A 25,728-nucleotide genomic window follows, 5' to 3' on the forward strand; every position below is an offset into this window, starting at 1 on the left:
CTTGGATCCTGTGCCCATATCCTGATTGAGAAGAAATCAGGAAAGTGAGTATCTGACATTTTTAGCTTATGTAGCTGAAAGCAGGTGGAAAATTTCATAAACATTGGTGAGGGATTCTGCTACTGGGCAGCCAAGAGAAAAATGGCAAATGTTCATGAGTTTCTGTTCTGTACTCTGGTTAGCTCAGTTGGTTACAGTGCGGTTATGATGAAGCCAGCTTTGTTCATTCCTTGGTTCTGCTGAGAGAAAATACTCAGTTCTGAGGCTGTACCCTTTACACCTGCTCCCTCTCTCACAGATGTGTGCTGATGGCTATTTGGAAGGCCAGGAAGTAATGGGACCTAATTTGCATGTCTCTCTGGCTGCCAAGCTACAAACAGTATGTGTCTTTCTGTTGGTTGACCCAAAGAGACTCCATTCACTGCCATAGCGTGCAACCTAAGAGAACTGAATGAATGGTATCTTAGTGAATACAGAAAGTTGCCTATTTGTGCAGTGAATTTGGTTAACATGACATTTATAATTTGTTGGGCAGCAAGATCTTTCAATTCAGGTGGTTTCTTATTTTCTGGAATTTCTCTAATAACCTTTCTGAACCCTGACATATCTATCTGCAAAACCATCCATATAGGATTAAATATTAGAAATAATACATATAAAGAGAAAAGCATAGCACCTGGAGAGTGTGTAGTAGGTGTTTGAGAAATGTTGATCCTTTTTCTCAAACTTCTTAGATACACACAGCCCAGTCAGATTATGTCTTAGCTCAGGCTGCTGTAACAAAATACCATAAACTGAGTGACTTATAAACAACAGAAAGTTATTCTCACAATTATAGAAGTTGGAAGCCCAAGGTCAGGGCACCAGCATGGTCAGGTTCTGGTGATGGCTCTCTTTCTTCCAGGTTGCAGATTACCAACTTCTTGCTGTTTCCTCACGTGGCACAGAGCAGAGAGAGGAAGCAAGCTCCCTTGTGAGTCTAGAAGGGCACTAATCCCATTCATGAGGGCTTCACCCTCACGACCTCATCTAATACTAATCACCTACCAAAGGTCCCACCCCCTAATGCCATCACATTGGGGGTAGGATTTCAACCTGTGGATTTTGGAAGGACATGAATATTCAGCCTATAACAGATGTATAAACCCTTTGAAGACAAGGACTGTTCTTTCTATGTCAGGTATCTATAACTTGTCAAATCTCTAGGTATGGCTTGTGAGAGTGGATTGTACTTGAGATAGAATGTCTTGGGAGAAGTCAGGACCTAGATCTCAGCTCATCCATTGTGGTGGGGCTGCCAGTGTAGGGCGGATGAGTGGATTGTATCAGATCAGGCAATCCAAAGTCTATCTGGGCCAATGGAACGGTGTCTATAGGTAATTCAAGGTAGGAGGCAATCCACCTGAGTCCTAGGGATGTCCCTCCTGGCAAGCACAGCTCATTGGCAGGAAATCTAAGAGAAGGGAAAGTTTGGGGGTTTGGGTACAAGGGAAGTGTCAGCGGGTAGCTGGGGGTGAGGTGCAGGACAAGGATAGACAGGTAAGAGCAAGGCCAGGCCATAAATGTTGGGTGTCTGTTAAGCTAGAGAGGAAAGAGGATGGGATGTTTATAGCTGATGCATAGAAAGGGGATTTGGTCATCTAAAGAGGCCAATATAATGTGGTCATTAGGTCACAGTAGGACCAATAGCAAGAAGGACTTGGGGCTGGGTTCCAGCTGGTTGAGCCGAAGCCCTTTAAATCCACCTGTATTTTCCATGATGATGCAGGGAGGCTGAATGTGCTGGCTGTCATGAGGCCCTGCTGTGGGGAGGAGAACAGTCATGAGCAGGGAGGGGCCATCTTCAGCTTCAGTGCCCTGCAGTAGCCCGCTTTGGGGGTGGCCAGCCTCCTCAGAGGGAGGCTGCCTGAATGTCAAGGAGGCAAAGCAAGAGGGATGTTTGTTATTTTAACAATTGGATAGGATCTTCACTAGGAATTCGACAAAGAAACCCAACTAATGAAGTCAGATTGCTTACCCCATCAAAAACTGCTGTTTCTTGTGTGAGTTTAACTCTGTGCTGGAGGGTTCCAATTTGTCTAGGTTTAGGCTGGAGAGTGAGAACTTCAGTGTGATCTGAGACTGAACTTCCATTTGTTCATTCCCTCTGAAAGCATTTTGAGCATCTGTGTATAATACATGGATGTTCCACTTACATGAGATGTCCTGGCTTGCTCTATTCCTCTCACTAAGGTGCTAGTTTCTTTAAAAAAGAAACGTGTGTGAGTGCATGTGTATATAAAATAAAAGATAAAATATAGACTGGACTGAAATAAACAAACATATAAAAATACCAAATAACCCCAACCTTTAATTTTATTTTTGAAAAGCACTAAAAATGTCAGTGAACAAATTGTCTGAGAAGCGAATCCTTTGGCTGCTAAGATAAGTCTGAGTTGCCAGAACCAGTAATGCTTTATATAATCCTGGCAGTGCATCTGTGATCACCTGAGATTTTGCTGCCTCCAGCTGTACAAAATTCTGTGATGTGCAGAGCCTAGAAACCTGGGCCAGAATCCTAAAATGAATTTTCTTTTGTAATCTGAGCTGTAATTGCATTTTAATTCAGTTCTAGTCTCAATACTGCGTGTGTGTGTGTGTGTGTGTTTCCTTCATCTCATCAGTTCCTGGCATTTAAGACAGTGCCTGGCACACAGTCTGCCTTCAGTAAATGTTAGTTCTTACTGTTTATTCTACTCTTTTTTCCCCCTAAACTGTTCTACATCACAGTGACTGTCTTCTTTTGGTGGGGAGGATGCTTCCTTCGTATCTCGGTGGTCCACCCATTGCACTCTTCCCCTCTCCTCACATTGAGTTGCTGGCTCTCGGTTTCTCCCAGGCAGGTTCCAGCCCTGAGGAACTTCTGACCCTGAGATGCATGCCCACACGTGTGCAGCTGGCGGGGCAGCTTGAAACTTGTGGCATTGGCTTGTGAAAGAAGGCCTAGCTTACAAAAGTCATAATAATAAATCATTGTCATCAAATGCCCTCACTACTTATAATCCTTCCTCATTCCAAAAGACAATCTAGGTGCATGATAAAATCTATAGAATCACTCTGTTGAACCTATATGTGCTAATCCATTGTGCAAAAACCAAAACAACTAGCCTGAGTGTAGAATTTTTTAATTCTTTAAGAACCATACTAATTTCATGTTCAACTCCTTAATATTTCCATGTTTTAATACAAAAATGTTTCCCCTTCCGCAAAACAAACAAAAACCTAAGTAATTTCGAAGTTCTGGAAGAGTATGTTGTATTTCTCTTTGACTTTGCTTGCTCGGAAGCAGGTGATTACAAAATGACTTACTTGAATTCACCTTTGGTTCTTGCTATCCTGGGATCAGGTAGGTCTGATCCTTTAAAACTTAAATGTTATTTGAATAGGTTGATGTATTCACATAAGTCACAATTCAAAAGGACAAAACAACATGCATAGGGGTTCTCTTAGTGCAATGAAAGAGTTAAAACTCGCTAGGCGTATTTAATTTATTCTGTAAGCCTTCCCAGTGGAAATCAGTGGGATGGGTGCTGTGGGTAAGGCAAGGATGATTTTAAAAAAGCAGGGTTTACCCTCAAGAGACTTATAGCCTTGTAGGGGGATGTAGTGGGTATACTGAGAAGCATAATACAAAATAGAGGTGGTAAGTGCCCCAGGGAGAGGTTCAGACCATAGTTGTAGCTTTCACCCATAGAATTCCTTTTTATAGAATTTTTGTGTCTAGAAAAAGTCTTGCGTTCTATCTAGTCTGACTTCTTCATTCCAGATGAGACTTGAGACCAAGGGAGGTCAGGTACCTTCCGCAGGATCACCCAGCTAGACAGAGCTACTTTTGACGAAGATAACTAGTTTTTATAAAGCAAGCTGCTGCCTTGTTCTATGTTGGCAACTTAGAGGAAAGAGCACTCTATATGTGTGTGTGTGTGTGTGTGTGTGTGTGTGTGTGTTAAATCCAGTCTCGGTGAGTGAGGACTGTTGCAGCTTTGTCCAGCTGGGCACTTTGTTTTGAAATTGCACTGAGAGCAGGTGGGAGGGGAATGTTTTGGGGTACATCTATGATATTTCTTGCTGACGTGGAGTTAGGCCCTGTCTCTGTACAACTTTTCTAAATTCATTTTTAAATAGGTAATACCACATGATTCCAATTTCAAAAGGTACAAAGTGAAAACACAGTAAACTCTTCCCTATCCCTGTGCCCCCACCACCTTGTTCTCTTCCCTGGAGGCAGCTGGCAGCCAAGTTTGTTAGCTTCCACTTCCAGAGATAGTGTATGGATACCTAAGTAAATGCGTCTATAGGCAACTCCCTTTTAAAAGAAATACCTCTAGGTTGGCCCCGTGGCCGAGTGGTTAAGTTCGTGCACTCCACTTTGGTGGCCAGGGGTTTGATGGTTCAGATCCTGGGTGTGGACTTATACACCACTCATCAAGCCATGCTGTGGCGGCATCCCACATAGAAAAACTAGAATGACTTACAACTAGGATGTACAACTATGTACTGGGGTTTTGGGGAGAACAAAAAAGGGAAGATTGGCAACAGATGTTATCTCAGGGCCAATCTTCCTCACCAAGAAAAGAAAAGAAAAGAAAACAAATACCTCCTGTCCCACTGTTGTGCACCTTGCTTTTTTCTTTTCAGCAGTTTAACCTGATGATCTTTCCATATCAGTACACAAAGAGCTTCCTCATTCTTTTTTAGTTGGTGTTTTTTGTGGCAGACAACCAAATCTACTCTAGACGGTTAGGCCAGAAAGGGATTAGGATGTTAGGTAGCTCATAGAATCGTTTGGAGGGCTGGAGGAACAGGCCAGCATCTGACTTTCCAGAAACAAAGCCCAAGCCACGTGTAGTACTGGTATTAAGTGGAAGCCACTGTTTTCTTGCCTGCACTGAGGAGCAGAGAGCAGGGATTTGATTTGACTGCAACCTGCTTTCAGCACTGTCCTGTGCCAGGGAGGCAAGCTTGTAGCTACTGTAGCTTCCCACCTGCCAAGGTAGCAGCTCTGAACAGAGCCTCTTTCCTTACATTTCTCACTTCTAAAGCAAAATTTTGTGTGACTATGTCTGATCAGTGGAGACTTGGTCACGTTTGCAATTTAGCTGTAAAGGAGCCTACGAATTTGATTCTCAGCTTTCAAGCTGGGAGGTGGGACTTGTAATATGAGACATTTCTCCAGATGAGAAAGACTTCAAAAGATGATGGGTAATCACAGATGTGACAAATACCCACTAGAGCTGCCTAGAATTCTATTGTGTGACGAACCACAATTGATTAATATTTTAGATGGTGGACCTCTAGGTGTTTTCCAGCCTGTATCTTAGATGATACCTATTGAATGACCTTGTACATATGTCATTTTGCTTGTGTAAAATGGAATATAAATTCCTAGAGGTAGAATTGCTAGATCAAAAGGTTGACTGTAATTTTTACGGATGTTGCCAAATGGTCTTTGGATGTTATACCTATCTGTGCTTCCACTAGCAATGTACAAGTTCCTGATTTTTTGCCCAGACTCTTTTCCCTGTTCAGATCCCATCTGAGCCAGAGTGATAGGGTCTTCCCCGCTTCTGGGCTGAGTTTTGGGCCTTGGGCCAGGAATGCTGACACACGAGATCTGGGCCTTAACCTCTGCCAATACAGCCTGTATTTAGCATCTGGGCTGGATTTGGCCTACAATTTATTATAGGCTCTCTAGTCCTAAATTAAATGACATCTTAGGGGATCGGAAAGATAATGTAGCTTCTAAAATTGATTTGCAGCTTGAGAGTAGCTTACATGTTGGGAAATCTTGGATCATTGTGTGTTCACAAATGCATAAGGATGCTTTTAAAGAATGGTTATGAAGATTTATAACACCTTTTCTCTTTAAAAATAAAAAGCAAATAAGTGAAATCAGACAGAGAAAGACAAATACTTCATGATATCACTTATATGTGGAATTTAAAAAAGAAAAAAGTTGAACTCATAGAAACAGGGTAGACTGGTGCTTGCCAGGGGAGCTAGGGGGTGGGGGAAATAGGGAAGATGCTGGTAAGAGGATACAAACTTTGAGCTGTGAGATGAATACGGTCTGAGGATCTAATGTCTAACATGGTGACGATAGTTGATAATACTGAATGGTATAATTGAAATTTGCTAAGAGAGTAGAACTTGTGTTCTCACCAAAAAAAAAAAAAAGTTAAATATGTGAGGTGATAAATGTGTTAACTAACTAAATTGTGGGAATCCTTTCACAATGTATACGTATATCAAATCATCGTGTTCTGCACTTTAAATATCTTACAATTTTATTTGTCAATTATACCTCAATAAGGCTGAAAAAAATAAAAGCAAAATCTTATTTTTTGGCTTGGGAACTATTGCATAGATTTTGCTCATATCTGAAATATGGCATCGAATTGCTCTAATTGGTTGTTTGGAAGTTTATAGTAATGTAGGAAGCCCTTGTTCAAAAGCTTCTTAAAATTTTAAAGAAATATATAGAAATGGGTGGAAAATGGAGGTGAATACTGGTATGTTTTTCCAACGAAGTGTTCACTCTTTAAGTTGGCATTTACTTAGTGTAGCCGATTATTTCCAGAAAATATCCTTTCTGTGTGGCTGTTGAGGGTCTTCGCAAGGATATAAAGTATAACTCATGGAGGCAATGTTTTGTTATGCAGGGGTTGGTAACCCGTTCTGCAAAGGGCCTGTTAGTAAATATTTCAGGCTTTGTAGGCCAAGAGGCAAAATTGAGGGTATTATTTAGGTATTTATATAACAAGCGAGAAAACAAACTTACACAAACTTTTTATTGGTAAAATTCAAAATATAATAATAATTGAGTACAGTTTTTTGGTAATACAGGTCTACTAGTAAGAAGCATGGAATTCTTGTTTTTTGGGATAACATTTTACCTAATGGAATTCAGAGTATTCCTTATCAAATTGATTGCAAGTGTTCATGTGTAGAAACCATTCTCAGTTCATGGGCCATACAAAACCAGGCAGTGGGCCAAATTTGGTCCATGAACATTAGTTTTCCAACCCCTGATGTAATGGAAAGATCATGAGGTTTGGACCCAGGCACATGCAGGTTTGAGTACTGGTTCTGAACTTGTGACCTTGAACACATCACTTAACTTTTTGAGTTCTGGTGTTTATTTGTGCATAAACTGGAGGTAGTGACACCTATCTTATGGAATAAATATCCCCATCTTTGTTGTGGTTTTGCATTATGGTTCCAGTTCTGTAGATGCTGATGTAGTTTAGTTAGACTTACTTAGAATTAGTATTTAACAGATTCAAAAGCCCATTTGTCAGGGGATGGAATATTCATATGGTCTCAAAGTACCATGTGAAAACATGTTTTTGGAATGGAGAGATCTGGCAGTCAACACCGTAACCAAATTGCCAAGCTTGGTAATCAGTGGTGGGATGTTCTAACATTATGTGCCCTTCACTGATGTGTACCTTTTACTATATCACAGTATCACCTGTGTGAGTGTTCTTGCCAGAAATGTTGGACATGAATGTTATCACAAGGAAACAGACAAATCCAAAACGTGGAACATTCTGCAGGACAACTTCGCTGAACTCTTGAAAGGATTCAGTGTCATGAAGAATCGAGGAGGATTGTTCTAGATTAGGGGAAGACTAAGGAGACATAAGATAAAAATGTAATGCATGAACATTAATTAAATCTTGTATTGGAAAAAGAAAATCCAGTTTTTTAGGCCGTTTTTAAGAAAATTGAGGAAATGTGAGTATGGACTGTATGTTGTATGACAATATTATTAATGTTGATTTCCTGAGGTGTGGTGATGGTGGGATGGTGTAGGAGAATATCCCTGTTCTTGGGAGGTGAATAATAAAGTATTTAGGGGTGAAGGAGGGAGGGAGAAAGGAAGGGAGGAGAGAGAAAGAGAGAGAGAGAAAGAAAATAAGTTGTTTTGTTTAGTGCTGCTCACTTCCTAGCATAGTACTGAGCACAGTGCTTTCAATGGGGAGGTGCCTAATACAGTTTAAACTAATAAGTACTTTCAGGTGTTAGTAGGCTTCTCTGAAATCACGCTTAAGCACTGAATGTCTCTCTGCTCTTTAACAGTGTGGTGGTTTGGTTTAGGCATGTACTGTGGTACCTAATGTTGGGTAATTGGATTTGAGGGTTCATATTTTCTTGAGTGGCTCACCCAGGTCCCTCTGGACTGAAAGTCCCTTGTGATTTTTAGAAGGTATAAATGAATAGGAAGGGAAAAGCTAGGATAGTTGACCTGACTCTTCAACTGTTTCCTGAGAGGCTGAGGTACAACTTGTAAGCATGTACTTCAAATTGTCCTCTATATTTCTGTTGTTGAGGGTGCCTACTTGGGGGCTGACATCCCCTGGGGGTGTGCTGAATAGAAGGAGGCTCAGAGGAAGAAGCCTACAGTGAATCTCTGGAGCACTGAGTGGCTAGAGCGCCACTGATGTGTTCTGAGCTACAAGGCAGAGGGCCAGGATAAAGCATGGTGGAGGCCTTTCCTCATGCTTTCACCCTAACCAGTCCCTCCTGGCTGAGCTGAGAGGAACAGAGAAGTTAATATTCTATTATATTCCTGCAGAACTCTTATGGCTATATAGTATAAGATGACTAAAGTGAATTTAGCAGTCACTTGTAAAAGTAATTACAAGATGAGAGAAAGAAGAACGATTCTCCTACTACAGGCTGTGAAAACTAATTCAACAAACATTGATTGAGCAACAGAATATATAGCAAGCATCATAAACTATGAGTCCTCGGGGATACAAATGATATACTCTTCCCTTGTACTGGGCACTTGGTGGGTAGGGGAAAGAAATATGGGGTACAGTGGATACAATGACCAAAATATCTATTTTGCTATATTACATGGCTAGTGATATGATAGAAAGCTAGTGAAAAGTGTTACGGGAATGCAGAAAATCATATGGAATTGACTAAGGTTTCAAAGATAAGGTTGGTCTTAGGGTGATTTGAAGAAGAAGCCTGGAGGGTAAAGAAGTGGGGAGAAATCCAGCTTCCAGGCAGGGGACACACCAGCTGCCCAGAGGCCTGAATGGCCCTCATGTGTTGAGAGACTGGTTAGCATCTGGAGTGGCTGAAGCCTTAGATGCAGGGTTGGGAGGAAATAGGCACAGGGTTCTCAGAAAGGTAGTTTTGGGCCAGATGGGAGGGCCTCAAAAACCCTGCTCAGGAGTCTGAGAATGAGGAGTCCTAGAAGCCTATTTGAGTTGGAGGTGAGCTTGTTTTAATAAGATGTCATGGAGGGAATGTGGAAGATGGTGTGTGAAGTTGCATGAGTCTCGGGGCAGGACTTGAAGCAGTTGAGGGAGAGCAAAGAGTCTGAACTTGGTCAGCTGCAGTGGAGAGAGAATAGAAAATACGAGTCTACTGGTGCTCTTGTAGAATTCTTTTAACCCCTCCCACCAAGACTTTTTAAATTTTTAAATCTTTCTAAGGAAGTCTTTAAAAATACTTGAAAGAGAAAAGCTTATTCAGACCTTTGAACAGTTCTGAAAATTTATTACATTTCAGCTAGGAAAGAAAGTATTATTTCAGGCAAACTGGAACGTGTATGGACTGATTACTCAGCACAGTCACTTAATCTTTCAGAATTAGGTAGGAGGGAAGCTATTTTAGTGGCCTTCAATCTTCTTCCAGAACTCTGTCCAGGTTCCTCCCAAACGGTCGGTGAAGTTTTCTGATTCGTATCCAGTCCCCCGATGGTTTAGTGTACATCTGTAAGCTGTAAAGAAGTTTATTTCATCCATTCGTTTTTTTTTTTTTTATCTCTTGCCTTCCACCTGAGAAAACAAACACTAGTCCATAGGTTCTTGTTCTGTATTAGAAATTTGCACAATGTGTAACCTAAGGTGGATCCAGCTGAGAGTGTTCCAGGTTTGGGGTTTAGACTAAAGAAGAGGAGTGGAATTTATTCATTTTTTTTCTTTATTTTGAGAAAAGCTTGGCAACTTGGACTGTTTGAAGAAGCAATTATATAAAATACCTCCTGCTAATTGAGTATCTGGGATAAACCACCTCCTTATTTTCTTTAGATTGCGTTAAAACATTTGTACCCGCAATTTAGAGCTTTTCCATGGAGAATTTAGACTTAGAACGTTGAACCTTGATAAACAAGAAACCTTACAAAACTAACCTGCCTTTTGGATTGAAAAGTCTCAGGCTTAGGAGGCTCCATATGTAAGTTCCAAAGGCTTATAATTACATCTTCCTTGAGGCTTCAGTATTTCAGAAAGTTCTTAGTACGTCTCTTGGAGGTTTGGGGTACAAAGAGCAAGAAGAGTGACCTATGGGCTTACCTTGCTTATGTGTGTATATTCTGCGTTGGTTACAGAACAGTGATTCTAGTGGTGTATGCGACCAAAGGACAGATTCCAAGGTAAATGCGGTGGTTTACTAATGTCAGATGTGGGTGTTAGTCTCAAAGTACCATAGTGGATATGTTAGCAGCAATTTCAGTCACATTTAGTTGAGAGCTTTCTAGTTCTATGTGGTAGTTATGGTAAAGGGATAACTGAAGGTTAACTTGATACTAAGTTAACACTGACTGAAATATAGTTGTTAAATTCACATATCAAGGATTACAATTTCTTAATATTAGGAATTATTCTGCAAGGCAGCTGTATTGATGTTGGACTACATTGATGATGTTGGTGTTTTTTTTTCTCTCATGTACAGGCCAGCATGTATCTGAAGCTGTGTAATTTATTCACAATAAGGGATGTATTATAAAACTCAGTTGCTTTTTATTTGTGAGAGTTGGTTCATTCACTTGATTGAGAATTTATTGACTGTATCCTGGGTGGCTATCCTTGTGCTAGGAGATGAATGGAAGTTACCTCTTGCCCTTGGAGAGGAAACATTTTAATGGGAGTTAGAGATAAACAGATAATTATAATATAATGTGATAAGTGCTGAAATAGATGCTAAAAAGCTTGAGTTTGGAGATTTTCAGAAGTACAAAAGTACAGAGTAGGAGAATGAACCCCCATGAACCCATCACCCACCTCCAACAATTCTCAACTCTTGGTGGTGCTTGTTTCACCATACTACCCGCCCCCCCCCCCCCCGCCGCCCTGTATTTGGAAGCAAATTCAAGACAGTGTATCATGTGATGGACATTTATAGACACTTCATCAGTCTGAGAATACCCTGGGAAAATAAGCTATGCCTGGGGACTTGGGAAGGAGCTACAGAGAAGTACCATTTGAGTTAAATCTAGTGAGGAGGGAGGATGTTCCAGTTTTAGGTGAGTGGGCTGGAACACAACAATTATTGAACATTGCTAAGCACTGTATTGGGTTCATTTAGTACATTATTTAATTTTTTTTTCCTCACAATAGTCCTGTGAGGGAGGCAGTATTCCTATTTTACATATAAGGAAATTAGGCTTTGGGCAAATCGCTCAAAGTTATAAAACTAACTAGTTTCTTCCTTGAAAACCAACTTTGACTTCAGGACTATTTAGTTTTCCATCTTTTGCACCATGTGCACTAGATACAGAGATATAAAAGGGCAAGATGTATTTGGAAAAGTGGGAGAAACTGAATGCAGCTACAGAATTGTGTGTGTCATGGGATGAAACTAGAGAAGCTGCTCAGGGCCAGGTTGTGAAGGGACTTTAATGTCAGACTAAGGAGAATAGGATTTTGTCTCGAGGTGGTGAGGATCCAGGCTGAGATGTTTTTAAGCATGAGAACAGTATTGTCAGCTTTTTTTTTTTTTAAAGATTTTATTTTTTGTTCCTTTTTCTCCCCAAAGCCCCCCAGTACATAGTTGTATATTCTTCATTGTGGGTCCTTCTAGTTGTGGCATGTGGGACGCTGCCTCAGCGTGGTTTGATGAGCAGTGCCATGTCCGCACCCAGGATTCTAACCAATGAAACACTGGGCCGCCTGCAGCGGAGCGCGCGAACTTAACCACTCGGCTACAGGGCCAGCCCCCAGTATTGTCAGCTTTTAAAAAGAAGAGTATGCAGGCACTATGGAGGATGATCCAGAATTGGAAGAGGAGCTGAAGAGAGACTGGTTCAGGAAAATTATTTATTCAACCACTATTTATTAAGCACAAACAATATGGCAAGGAATGAACTGATGAACAAACACACGTCTCCCTATTTCATGGAACTTAGCTTAGTAGAGAATCAGTCACATGCAAATGGCCTACTGTGATTTATAATAAGAAATATATATTTGGCTCTAGACCCCCTTCCTGGCACAAGGCTCCTAAAACTCTCAGAATTTCCTGTGATAAGATCAATAAAGGTGTCTTTTGTTATGTTAATGAGGTGACTTTTGGAAAGCCTATAGGTAACCTAAGGATGGGGGCTGTTCGCCAAGGGAACCAACCTCATGATTAGAGGATTAGAACTTTAAGCCCTCCCCCCCAACCTCTGGGAAGGGGAGAGGGGCTAGAGGTCGAATCAGTCGCCAATGGCCAGTGATTTAATCAATCGTGATTATGTAATGAAACCTCCCTAAAACCCCAAAAAGACAGGATTTGGAGAGCTTCCAGGTTGGTGAACACGTGGAGATTTGGGGAGAATGGCGCACCTGGATAGGGCATGGAAGCTCCTCGCCCTTTCTCCATCCCTTGCCCCATGTATCTCTTCCATTTGGCTGTTCCTGAGTTATATCCTTTTATAATAAACTGGTAATCTAGGTAAGTAAAGTGTTTCTCTGAGTTCTCTGAGCTGCTCTAGCACATTAATTGGTCCTGAGGAGGGGGTCATGGGAACCTCTGATTTATAGCCAGTGGGTCAGAAGCATAGGTGACAACCTAGACTTGCAACTGGAGTCTCAAGTGGGTGGAGTTGCTGTCTTGTAGGACTGAGCCCTCAACCTATGGAATCTGATGCTATTTCTGGGTAGATAGTGTCAGAATTGAGTTGAATTGTTAGACACTCAGCTTGTGTAGGAGAATTACTTGATGCTGTGTAGGAAACCCACCCTCCACTTGTTGGTATTAGTTTCAGAACCTAATACCTATGATCATATGAAAAGGTGCTAAACTTCATGGTTCTCAGGAAAATGCAAACTAAAACTACAATGGGATACTACCACACTCTCATCAGAATGATGGAAATGAAAAAACTGAAAAATACCAAGTGTTGGCAAGGACGTGAAGCAGTCTGAATTCTCAAACACTGATGGTGGCAGTGTGGCCATGTCTGCTAAAGCTGAACATAAACATGTCTGGTAAGCCAGAAATTCCCACTCCTAGGTGTAAACCAAAGAGAAATGTATTTCACTCTAATGTTTTCCATTTCACATATTTTGACAAGACGTGCTGGAATATTAGAGCAGCACTATTCAGAATACACCCAAACTGGAAACCAGCCAGATGTCCAGTGGCAGAAGGATAATTTGTGATATATGCACACAAGTACTGAATAACAATGAAAATGAGTGAATCACAATTTCATTCAACAACTTGGAAAAATGTCATAAACAACATTGAACAAAGAAGTCAGACATAAGGGTACATACTCTATGATTACATTTATATCAAGTTCAGAAACAGGCAAGGCTAATCTGTGGTAGTAGAAGTTAGGAAAATGTTGTGTGGGTAGTGATTGAAATGAGCTGCAAAGGGGGGCTTCTAGAAGGCTTGTAACGTTTTATTTCTTGATCTGGGTGCTAGTTACGTAGTTCAGTTTATGAAAACCTATCTAACTATATGCTGTATGCTTTTGATTTGTATGTTTTTCTGTATGTGTATTATGTTTTTCTATATGAATATTATACTTCAATAAAAAGCTAAATATATAAATTAGTGGAAAAAATTTTAAGTTTCAAAGAGCAACATTTCTTCTAGAAACAGATTCTCATAAGTATTGATGCATACTTGCTTACTTGAGGAAAACTGACACTATTATCTGAAAGTCACACTCGGATTCTTTACCTCTCTCAGTGCTTGCCCTTTTTGTTGAGAGAAGAACAACAACTAATGGAATAAAGTAAAAAAAAGAAAAAAGTTAAACAAGAAATTTGTTCCTATATGTTTAAATGTGTGAATTCTATTTAAAAAATCTGTCACAATAGCCAAATGACATTAGAAAGGATTAAACTAAGGCAGTGGCAAAGGAGAAGATAGCCTTGATTTGGGCAATGGTTCTGCGGTAGAATCAGTTGGATATGGTTAGTGTTGAAGATAAAGTTTCTGATTTGGGATATGGAATGGTTGATGTCATCAACTGAGGTGAGGGCTGCTGAAAGATTAGCAGGTTCAGGGATACGTGGGGAGGGGCAAATGAGTGAGGTTTGTTGATACCATGTCTGAGATGGCTTAGGGTGTTCATGTAGAGATGTCCAGTAGGGTTTTGGAAAAGTTCCTGAAATGTCTGAAATGTTAGATTTGGAGAGAGTGATTTGGTGATATTAGTATTTGGGTGGTAACTGAAGCCTGGAGAGAGAATGAGATCACTCAAAGAGCAGTGATTCTCAACCTTGGTTGCACATTAGAATTACCCTGAGAGCTTTGCAGAAATACCTGTGCCTGGGCCACACCACTGGCCAATTAAAGCAGAATCTTTGGGGGTGGGGCCTAGGTATCTGTATATTTCAAAAGCTCCTCAGGTTTTTCTAATATGCAGCTGGAGTGGGGGAAAAAATAAGACCAATAAAGTAGACAGTGGTGCATTTATTGTATGGACGCTATTGTCAGCACTGCTACTTTAGCCCTCAGGAGGTAAGCAGTTTTATCCCCATTTACACTTATGGGGAGACTGAGGCACAAGAGTTAAGTAACTTGCCTTAGGTTATACAAACAGCTGGTTAGTGCTAGGGCCAGAATTTGCACCCAAGTCATTTACTCCAAGGGCTGTTGTCTTTACCATAACATCCTGTTGCTTCTCCATTCAAGAATGAATCTGGGGAGGCTTAAGACTTTTGGAATGGCAGTGTGAGAAACTCAGCAGACCCTCTCTCCAGTGAAACAACCTCTTAACTGGTAAAAATTATAAAAAATAATCATTTAAAGTCTCCGGAAATTGACCTGAGGACATATAGCAAATGGAGAAACACTTATTCAAGAACATCTACTAAATCTTGGTGAGAACAGTGAATCTGCAGCATTTGAGCCTCTACTTGCTCCCCTCCCTTCTCCCGCTGATTTGGTATGGTGAAAACTTTATTTTTGGTGGGAACAACCAAGAAGACAGGGTTCCCACCCCGTCAACCCCAGCTCCTAGACTAGGGCTAGGAGAGATGGACTGTGGGCTGCTGGAAATACCAGAAGTACCAGAGGAGAAGAGAGAGAGAGAGAGGGACAGAAAGATATTTGAAGAAGTAATGGCTGACATCTACCCCAGTTTTATGAAAAACACTAATCTACACAGCCAAGAATCTCAGCCCTGTCCTGCCCCCTCCCTTCGCTGCCAGGCTGCTTTTCTCATGTGAGTGCAGACTGGCGATGCCTGCAATGCAGTGAATATACCCTGAGTTTTGGTGGAGGAGAATGGGAATAAGGCTAATTAAAATGCCACAAAGCCCACTGTTCTTCCTGAGATTCAGCTGTTTTTCTTGAATAAACACTCCCTGGATTGCTGCAAGCCTTTGGTTAATTTCCAGAGTTCTGTCCATTTTAGTCAATTTTATCATTGCTTTGATGGAAGAGAGAATTTTAGAGGCCCTTAGTCCGCCATTTTTTGCTGACATCCAAGTTGAATTTTTATAGGAATTTTCTTAAGATTAATTAATGGCTATTTATAGTTTGTTTTGAAAGCACTTCTGGTGTTTAGTTATTGGAAATCTAAAAGCCCATCCATAAGGACCAGCTAATTAAAAAAAAAAACCCATGGTGTATCTCTAGAGCAGAATACTAGGCAATTGTTAAAACAATGAGGTAATTTTAACTGTGCCGATAGAGAAAAATATTCAAGGGATAGTGCTAAATGAAAAACAAGTTGCAAAATAATATATGGTATTCTATTTGTATAAAGTATTGAATAGACAACAGGAAAAACACAGGTGTCTGCTATATATATATGCATAGAACATTTCTAGAAGAATATAGTGTTTTCCTCTGGGGCATAGAAAGTGAGGGGTGCTTTTTAGTTCTTCACCCCCACTTACTATTATTTGAACTTTCAAATATCTATTATTTTGAAATAACTTTTAAAAAGTCATTGAATGTTTAATTTGTTATTAAACTACCAATAGGATATGTGTTAGTTTAAGGTCTGCAAATGAAAGATTGCAGTATGTTGAAAATATTTGTGTGTATAGTATTTCTTTTTTGTTTCTCTGAAGTGGGCACTCAAGATGTAATTTTAATGCTTAGCAAATCATTTTGCCTGAGAACTTTGAAAATAATTCACTTTTAATTTCGATCAACTAGGATAATCCACAAGTAGTGGTAATGACTAATCTGTTCTCTTTTCACCCCAGTGACTTTGTAGACTTTGTACATTAGAATCCACCCCCTGAAAAAGTCATTTTCTTTTGTAAGAAGAGTAACAGCCATCCTTTGTCACTTTTATTTTTGTCTTTGAGATAGGAGGAATAATCACTCAGTCCTGAAACATCACGAGTAGGTAGAATTTAATTATCCGAATTGAAAACCTCCCTGTAAACTGGAGGAAAAAGAAAGCGACCAGTGTGTACACATAGTTTCTCCAGGGACTTTTGGTTAGCTACACTGTGAAATCCTTGAGATTTCATAATATATCTTGTCTCATTTTCCTGTCATGAAATGACGTTTTTAGCATTGTTTTTCATGTCTGTTTTCAGATCACAGAACTGTGTGGTGCCAAGCGAGTTGGTTATTTTGGTCCGACACAGTTTTACGTTGCCTTGAAATTAATTGCTGCAGCACAATCTGGCCTCCCTGTGCGGATAGAGAGTATTAAATGTGGTAAGTATCTCCCATTTACACGTTTTTTTTTTTGTCCATGACAGATTTCTTGTTTATGAGAACCATTTTTATGGGTTTAAGGCCTGTTCTATAAGCATTTGTGGAATTTCTCCTTGCTTCTCCAACTCTTCTGTAAAGTAAAATAAGAAAACTTAGCAGGTATCTTGGTTTCTTGTTTCTTTTTTAAATGGGGAAAAAAATTCAGAGAATGGCTTGAGATTAGTTCCTTTTAGCTGACTTGCAGTTAAAATAGATTTTGTTCTTAGCAGAAAGCAATGGGAATGAGAATTCTAGAGCCTGTGGCAAAATAATAAGATTCAGTTTAATTTTTACTTGCACAATCTATAATGTCATTTAAGGCTCTGTTAGGGACAAGGGGATGGGTAATTGGGAGAGTTTGAGTGAAACTTCCCCTTTTCTCTCTCCCCTGTCTCTGCCAGTCATATTACATGTGGTCATCCTTTAATTCCCCAATTCCTGAAGCACTATTCTGATGATTATTAAGTACTGTGGGGCTACCAAAATTTAGGCATCTTCTCAAAGTTTTGATTTAACATTTTCTTATCTTGCCGTCCCTGCCACAACCCACTGTATACTTGAGCACTTTCTGCAACTTAAACCAGAAGCAAAGTCCCCAACTCTTAGCATCATTTATACTGTCTCAGTATTGGTTTTATAAATCTGTGTGAAGAAGGTGATTATTCAAGGGATGTGCTGAGGTCCTCTGTTAATTCACTTTGATACAAATTACTTTCATATGTCCACACAGCCATGTAGGAACTTTTTCCTTTTCCTCATTTTGAGATAAAAACCACTCAACTGTCTCCTCTCCTGTCAAGTCCCTGGTAGACTGTGAGTAGGGTTCAGGGTTTATGGTTAGTCCATGGTAACCTTGTAGGACAACTCCAAATAGCTGAGAAGATTCTGGTAGCTTGACTGTGGAAAACAAACCCCTTTTGCACTAGCCATCATTAGATCATCCTGCTAATCTTTATTAAAGGCTTAGCATGTGTGCCAGGCACTGTCTCATTTAGTACTCACAACATCCTACTCAATTAGGTATTTGTGTCAGTTTGCATTGCCTAGAATAAGCTGTGATAACAAACACCACCGAAATCTCAGTGCCTTAACAAAACAAAGGTTTGCTTTCTGCTTTGCAGTGGATCAGGGTGACCCTCTAGGGCAGCTGCCCTCCATGTGTTGGCTCTGTGATCCTGACTGCTTTATCTTGTGGCACCTCCAACACAGCACCTGTTCCCATAATTGCTGCAACAGAGGACTAGTGTCTCACCCTAGCAGTTAAATGCTTTGGTCTGGATGTGACTCATTTTACTGTTGCTCACAGTGCGTTGGGACTTATCACATGGATCTGCTAAACTGCAGAGCAGACTGAGGGAGATGTAATTCTCTCCTGTGCATTACAGGAGAGGAGAACTGGCTATGGTGAGCACTGGCAGCCTCTGCTGTGGTACTGTTCTTATCCCTGTCTTACAGATGGGGAGATTGAAGTTTAGGACGTTGAGTAACTTTCCTTAGGACGCAAGGTTCGTAGAGTTTGGAGACAGGAGCTCAGCCTCCAGTTCTCAGGCTCTTCATTGCTATGCAAAGTAGCCTCTTCTTGATTATTCTTCCTGTTTAGTAAGGTGCTGACTGTAATCTGTAATCATGGAATATGTTCCAAATGGTGAAAAAATATGACCCAAAAGGCATCCCTTGCTTGGTATTACATAGTTTGGTTCCTTGAAATAGGTTTCTTGAAGGAGTGTTATTTCAGTGGCAGATTTGGTGTTTATTGCTACAAGACATAGCAGTCACTTGCTTTGATTAGTTTAAAACTCACATTGAGTTTGGGTTTGTGATAGGCACTGATAGTTTCCGTTCAATTGTAAAGGGTCATTAAGTTTTACTGTAGTATCTTCCAATTTTATCTTCCGGAAAAGTTAGAACTCCTTTGTTGTATACAAGGATAAACTTTTGACACTTTTGTTGCTTACTTTAAGTTAGACTGAAGTCTTTTACCTGATTTGTACTCATATGTACCCCTTATTATCCCCGGGGTGGGTGGGGCGGAGGAGGGGAAGGATTGTCTAAGTTATCACTTGTGTAAAAGATTAGCACTTTTTCACAAATATAAGGCTTTCTCAGTTGTATTTTATAAATCCTGACACTGCCTTTTACCTCTGAGGGTTTAAGTATACTCAGAGTTAATTCTGAATTTTCTTCCTTCATTTAAAGATTTATTAAATAAAAGTTATTTGCAGTCAGAATATGTTGAGTAAGAATGAGGGCAAGATTGGGCCAAACTTAGAGCCCCCACTTAGAATTTTCCAATTTGTTGCTTGAAATCTATTAGCTTAATGTTTGATGACACAAACCTTGAAGGCCAAAGAGAATGCTCTCTGAGAACCTAATCTGATAGGCTATGGTAGTCCCATCACACGCAGGGAGTTGTGAGTCCATCCTTAACTTCTCTAAGAGTCATACCCTTACTTCATGGATGACACGTGCCTGTGTGTATGTGTGTGTTAACCTCTAACCCCTAGCCTTTCCCATTTCGGTAAATGTCACCACCGTGTACAGTTGCTCAGGCCAGGAACCTAGAAGTCATCCTTGATTCACCCTTTTGCCTCACTCTTCAACATAATCCATCAAAGGTCCTGGCAGTGTGGCTCCAGTTTCACTGCCTGTTCCCTCCATCTCTCTGCCCCTACTAGACCAGGCCATCTTCAGCCACTCACCTGGGTAATACAATGGTTTTGTCATTGGTTTCCTGACCTCTTCTCTACTCCAGTCTCTTTTCCCACACAGCAGTAAGAGTAGTCTTTTCAAAATATCCATCAGATCATTTTGTCCTCCTCCTTAAAGCCCTCCAGTGGTTTGTTGTACATAGTACCAAATTCAAAGTCCCTATACTGATCTGTAAGGCCCTACATAATCTAGTCCCTGCCTACTCTCCATCCTCATCTCACACCTCTCCCCCTTGCTTACCATCTGTCCCTCAGCCTCGCTGGCCTTCTAGGCATTTCTGGACCATTTCTTTCCTGCTGCAGGAAAGACTATGTTATCTCAAGGTCTTGGGTTCCAATCAGTCTGTTATTCCCCTTCCCCTTCCCATGGCTGTTCCTCCTCATCTTTCAGGATTCAGAGACTGTTCCCACCATCCTGTGTAAAGTATGTCCTGTCTATTAATTAATTAACAAAGGAACCAGCATATAGTAAAGTAAAGCTGGTTCAAGAAAGTATAGGAGAGTCAGAAGTATTTATAGTGATGGTAAGAAAGAGTGCTGGAATAAGATTGCTAGATTACATATAAAATTGATTAATACCCAACAGGGCAATAAAACTGTAGCTTGGTTATTATACTCTTTTCTAAGATGAAAGTTATTTGCATTGCTATTAGATAGGAATTATTTGTTAGCTAACAGTTTTCTACAAGTTAATATCTACCCCTACAGAATTGTAAAATGCCTAATCAGGAGTAAATAGTAAGTCAAAACAAAAGTGCATATCCCTGGGGAGTTAGGTAATCCTGGAGGTACCTGTTAGGAAATGCTTCTGTGTGACAATCCCCTCCCTGCTTTAGCTTTATTGTCTCTCCGGATCTGCTCCCTCATAGCATTTATCAGAGTTTCTAAGTATTCCTTTACAGACTTGACAACTTTTTTGTCTGTCATCCTCACTAGTGTGCAAGCTTGCCTAAGGGGAAGGGAGGAGGATCTGGTAATCCCTGTGGGGTATTGTGGGCACTCAGGGCATGTTTGTTGATATGACCGATGTGATATTTTTTCCAGAGTAACTACAGGAAAATGTGTGGCGATGGCTTCACTTTGGAATTATAGAACATTATGTCATTACTTTTTGTTAACCTGTAAGTAGCTGGTATAAATGAATAGGCAATGAAAAGTAATGGGAAGAGAAGGGAGCCCCAGGAGCCAAGAGTGTTGTTGTGGTCGTAGCTCTGCCACCATATTGCTGCATGACTAAGGCAAAGCCCACCTTCCCCTTCCTGGGCTTAGTTCCTCATTTGTGAAATGTGGACATTCTAGCAGATTTTCTCTAGACTATTTTCCAGCTCTGAAATGCCAGTTCCATGTTGAATATTCAAACCTACAATAGAAAGAATATTTTAATTTTCAGGATGATAGTGTAGCCTAGTGGCTAAGAGTATGGGCCCCAGCAATAGACTTTCTAATTTTGAATCTTTGCTCCATCACCTTTTATTTGTGTGCCCTCAGGCAAGTTTCTTAATCTCTTTCAGCTTCAAAGAACTCACCTGGGGAAGGGGTATACCAATAGTACCTGCCTTGTAGAGTTGTTGTGAGAATAAAATCAGGTAAACTCTGCTATCTAATATGGTAGTCACTAGCCACATGTGGCTGGCTGTTGAGCACTTGAAATGTGGCTAGTGTGACTGAGGAATTTTAATTATTTAAAATTTAAATAAACGCAAGCACTGTAAAATATTTTTCCATTAAATGCAACTTTATTGTTTTAGTAAGATTACATTTCACTTTAACCATTGCATTGTGTAAGACCGGGATTAGCAAACTTTTCCTCTAAAGGGCTAGGTAGTGAATATTTTAGGCTTTGTGAGCCATATGGCCTTTGTTGCAACTACCCAGCTCTGCCATTGAACTGAAAGCAGACGTGGACAATATGTAAACAAAGGAGCATGACTGTGTTCCAATAAAACTTTATTTATAGACAATGATGTTTGAACTTCATATAATTTTTATGTCATGGAATATTTTTCTTCCAGTGTTTTTCAAACATTCAAAAATGTAAAACCTATTCTTAACTCACAGACTGTACAGAAATAGGCAACAGGTTGGATTTGGCTCATAGGTGTCCCCAGTATAAATGAATTCATGTCCTTAAAAAAGCAAAGGAATGTTCATAGCAGCTGTATTCACAGTGGCCCCAAACTGGAAAGAACCCAAATTTTCATCACAGGAGAATGGATTTAAAAAATTTCAATATATTCATAAAAATGGATTATTTCATGGCAGTGAAAAAGAATGAACTGTGTCTACATAGAATGTATTGGGTGATTATCACAGACAAAATGTTGTGAAAGAAACTATTCACAAGGATAAATGCTGGATTTATTCCATTATGTGAAATTCTGTAATGGTAAAGGTAATCTATGGATTTAGAAATTAGAACAGAGGTTCCTGAGTGGGACAAGGGGAGAGGATTAACTAGAAAGGGATGTGAAGAAGAATTCTATATGATGGAAATGTTATCTTAATTTGGATGTTGGTTGTGTGCATATAGATACATTTGTCAAAACTCTTCAGATGGTACACTTAAGATCTATATATGTAAATTATCCCTCCATGTAAAATGCTCCTTACATAATTTGGAAACAAATCAATTAGTTGTTGACATTTAATGTTATAATATTTGTTGGTAAAATCCAGATTTCTGGCCACAATGGTTCACATTCCCTCATGGCAGCCATCAGCTAGAGCTGTGCTGCTTTACTAGGTAGCCAGTAGCCGTAGTACTGTGGCTACTGAGTGCTTGAAATGTGGCGTGTCTGAATCGAGGTCTATGGTATAGGTAAAATACACGTGGGAGTTTGAAGACTTAGTCTGAAAAAAGAATATAAAATCTTTCATTAATAATTTTTATATTGATTACGTGTAATGATATTAGGTTAAAATTTATTAAAATTAATTTCACTTGTCCTTTTTTACTTACAATTTTGATAACATACACATAAAACACGTACATACACACAAAAAATATAAAATTTAATGTCTTAACCATTTTTAAGTGTACAGTTAAGTAGTGTTAAGTGTATTCACATTGTTGTGCAACCAATCTCCAGAATTTTTTCACCACACCTTGCAAAACACCTTGGCACCCATTCACCAACTCCTCATTCCCCTTCCCCTCAACCCCTGGCAACTACCATTCTACTTTCTGTCTCTGTGAGTTTCACTATTTATTGATCCCTCATGTAAGTGAAATCATACAGTATTTGTCTTTTTGTGACTGGCTTCTTAACTTAAAAAAAAATTTGTAATGTAGCTACTACACAATTTACAATTATGTGTGTGGCTTGTATTATACAGTCGGCCTTCCATATTCACAGGTTCTGCATGCAAGGGTTTAACCAACCTTAAAGGTCTGTGATGGTTGTGTCTGTACTGAACATGTACAGACTTTTTTCCTTGTCATTATTCCCTAAACAATACAGTATGACAACTATTTGCATATCATTTGCATTGTATTAGGTATAGGTAATCTAGAGATGATTTAAAGTATACAAGAGGATGTGTGTAGGTTATATGCAAATACACCATTTTATATAAGGGACTTGAGCGTCTGTGGATTTTGGTGTTTGAGGGGGTCCTGGAACAAATCTCCCACGGATACCAAGGGACAACTGTATTTGTAGTGGACAGTGTTGAAGGACAGTGAACAGCAGCTGCCATTTTAGATGAGACACGAGCTCTCTGCCCAGCCCCAACCCTCTCTGTTGTCATTTGCCATTTGTTGTTACATTTATGCTGCTTTTGTTTTTTCTAGTGGATTGAGGAAATTGAAGTGTTTCTTATATTCATGTCTCCATCACACGTGGAAAAATAGGATTTTTGCTTTACTTTTTAGAAGATCACATGTTTAAAAAAAGAGACAGTTTTCTTTGTGGAAGGGAAAAATAGTCATTTATATTTAATATACAAAGCATTTCTATGTTCAAAGAATACAACTTAAGATACCATTATGAAACAAATTATTGCCTTGCATGGCTGTACTCATTGTCTCCTTGGCCCCTATAAACATTTAATTTGAACTCTTAATTTGTTTCCTGTGTGTTAATTAAATTCAATTTGGGAGAAAAGATTCTAACCAACTACAACAAATGGATCTTCTCCTGTGATTACTTGACATACAACACTGGATAGCACAAACTTTATTGATTAATCTTCTAATACAGTTTCACTATTGGATTTGGTGTATGTATGACTAGGAAAAAACATATAGACTGAAAATTTGCAAACTAGTTTTACTTTCTACTTTTTAAAAGCTTGCAACAGCTGAAGGGAATTAGCACCCTCATTAAAGTTTTCAATGATAGGAATATTATTATGTCTTGTTACGATTTTGTTGAGTGAGAGTTATTTAAAACCACATAACCAAAGAAAGTCTGAGAGAAATTCAGCTGTATTTTGCCTTTTGCTATTTGGTGGCTGTCTGGGAGAGATAAGTTCTTTCCCAGGTAAACAGTTCTGGAGAAGTGCCATAGCCAGGGAAGGAGAACATGTGAAGTGACAATGTCCTGAAGGATATCTGGAAGCCCTAGTCTAATAGTTGATATTCATCATACTGTGTTCATATTCCACTGTTCTTGGAGTTATCTGTTGAACACCAGTAAGGCACTGGTCATGGAGCTTACAAATGCTGAGCATTTACTTCCTCAAATAATGTTTGGAAGTAGAGTCATCCTCTCGTGGTCAGATCAGGGTGCAAATTATTTTATATCATCTTATTCCATCTTTTTACATTCTTTTTGCAGACTGGGCTGAAACAGATACCTTTCTGAGAAGAGAACCATAGGATTAGCTTATATTTGATTGACTTGGAATCTAGATTTTCTTTTCTCTTGCCTTTTTTCTTTTGAAGCCCTTGTTCTGCCTTGAGTGCTGGAGAGCTGCTGAGGTTGGGACACATTAAAACGTTAAAAATGGCGGTCATCCTCTCTTTAGAGGAGAGTCTTGGTTTAATTTTCCAGATTGGTAATTCTATTTGTGTCTCTTGGGCCCTTGGCTGATTGATCACGCAGGGATTTGTCATTTTGCCTACTTCTTTGAATCAAATGTGGACATAGCAACTAAAAATAAACATGATGTGGTTATTAGAGAACCAGGGGCTTTCTTTGCCTGGGGAGCTAGGATACTTGCTTGCTGTTGCTAAGATGTTTTCTGGCTTTAGCACAGCATCAATCATTGGAAGTGCAGCTGTGTGTTTGAAATAGAGAGCTGATGGAAGCACAAAGGCACACTGATGAGTATTATCCCGAACAATGGATACAGATGCAAATCGTTATGCGTAATCCATAATATTATGCCCATTTTTGGAGTTCTTTTGTGCTGTGTGGTTGTGCGTGATTTGCTATGCTGAGAACTAGAAGTGTGCCAAAGCATCATTACTGTTTTCAGAATAGTTTTGTCAGAAATTCAAAAGATAAGTATATCAGACTGTTGCATTTCAGCTCTTTCTAACATTGGGAGTGTGGCTAATGATTTCAACAGTAGAATCTGGCTGAACGTTAGACTGACTGCTCTAACTTGATACCATTTTCCTTATTCCATTATGAAACAACAACTGGAGATTGAATGTGAAAATTCCTTAAGGAATGACATAGGGTAAGACATTGTTCTATCCAGTAAGTTTGCCCTAGGAATGAGGCAAACTGTAAGGCAGCAGTACTTGGCACTGGTTACGAGCTAGCTCTGCCATAGGTGAGCTCTGTGATCTTGGGAATGTTACTTAGCTCCTTCTTGTCTATTTCCACATCTGTAAAAGAAGGCCCATGATAGTCTTACCTTACTGAGTTGTGAGGATTAAATGAGTTAATACTTGCAGATCTTAATACAGTGTCTGGCATATAATAAGCATTGTATAAGTTTTTGCCTGCTACCATTTTTCACTTAATATTGTATTTATACAATGTCATATCCTTTTTCTTCGTGCTGGACTAAGAGCGGAAGCGGGAGATCAGTCCAAAACCTGAATTTGGTCTGCGATGATTCAACAGCATTTAAAAATGTTAAGCTGGAATACCTTGGTAAAACTGTAGCA

The 25,728-nt window shown here is 39.7% G+C and overlaps 1 protein-coding gene across 32 annotated transcripts in view; it reads left to right on the plus strand.

Moving 5' to 3' along the window:
* REPS2 (RALBP1 associated Eps domain containing 2) overlaps window positions 1–25,728 on the plus strand; it is a 247,577-nt gene that overhangs the window by 82,698 nt on the left and 139,151 nt on the right. For 29 of the 32 annotated variants that reach the window (XR_011535896.1, XR_011535895.1, XR_011535897.1 and 26 more), the window contains one exon: window positions 16,791–16,914. The exons of the other annotated variants lie outside the window; for them this stretch is intronic. Coding sequence is in view for 25 of the 29 variants with exons in the window: in XM_070604194.1 (XP_070460295.1) it covers window positions 16,791–16,914 (124 nt within the window). In the remaining 4 variants the exon portion in view is untranslated. The remainder of the gene's footprint in view (window positions 1–16,790; window positions 16,915–25,728) is intronic. 32 annotated transcript variants of the gene reach the window in all.

Source organism: Equus przewalskii, chromosome X (genome assembly GCF_037783145.1).
Source record: "Equus przewalskii isolate Varuska chromosome X, EquPr2, whole genome shotgun sequence".
Lineage (NCBI taxonomy): Eukaryota > Metazoa > Chordata > Mammalia > Perissodactyla > Equidae > Equus > Equus przewalskii.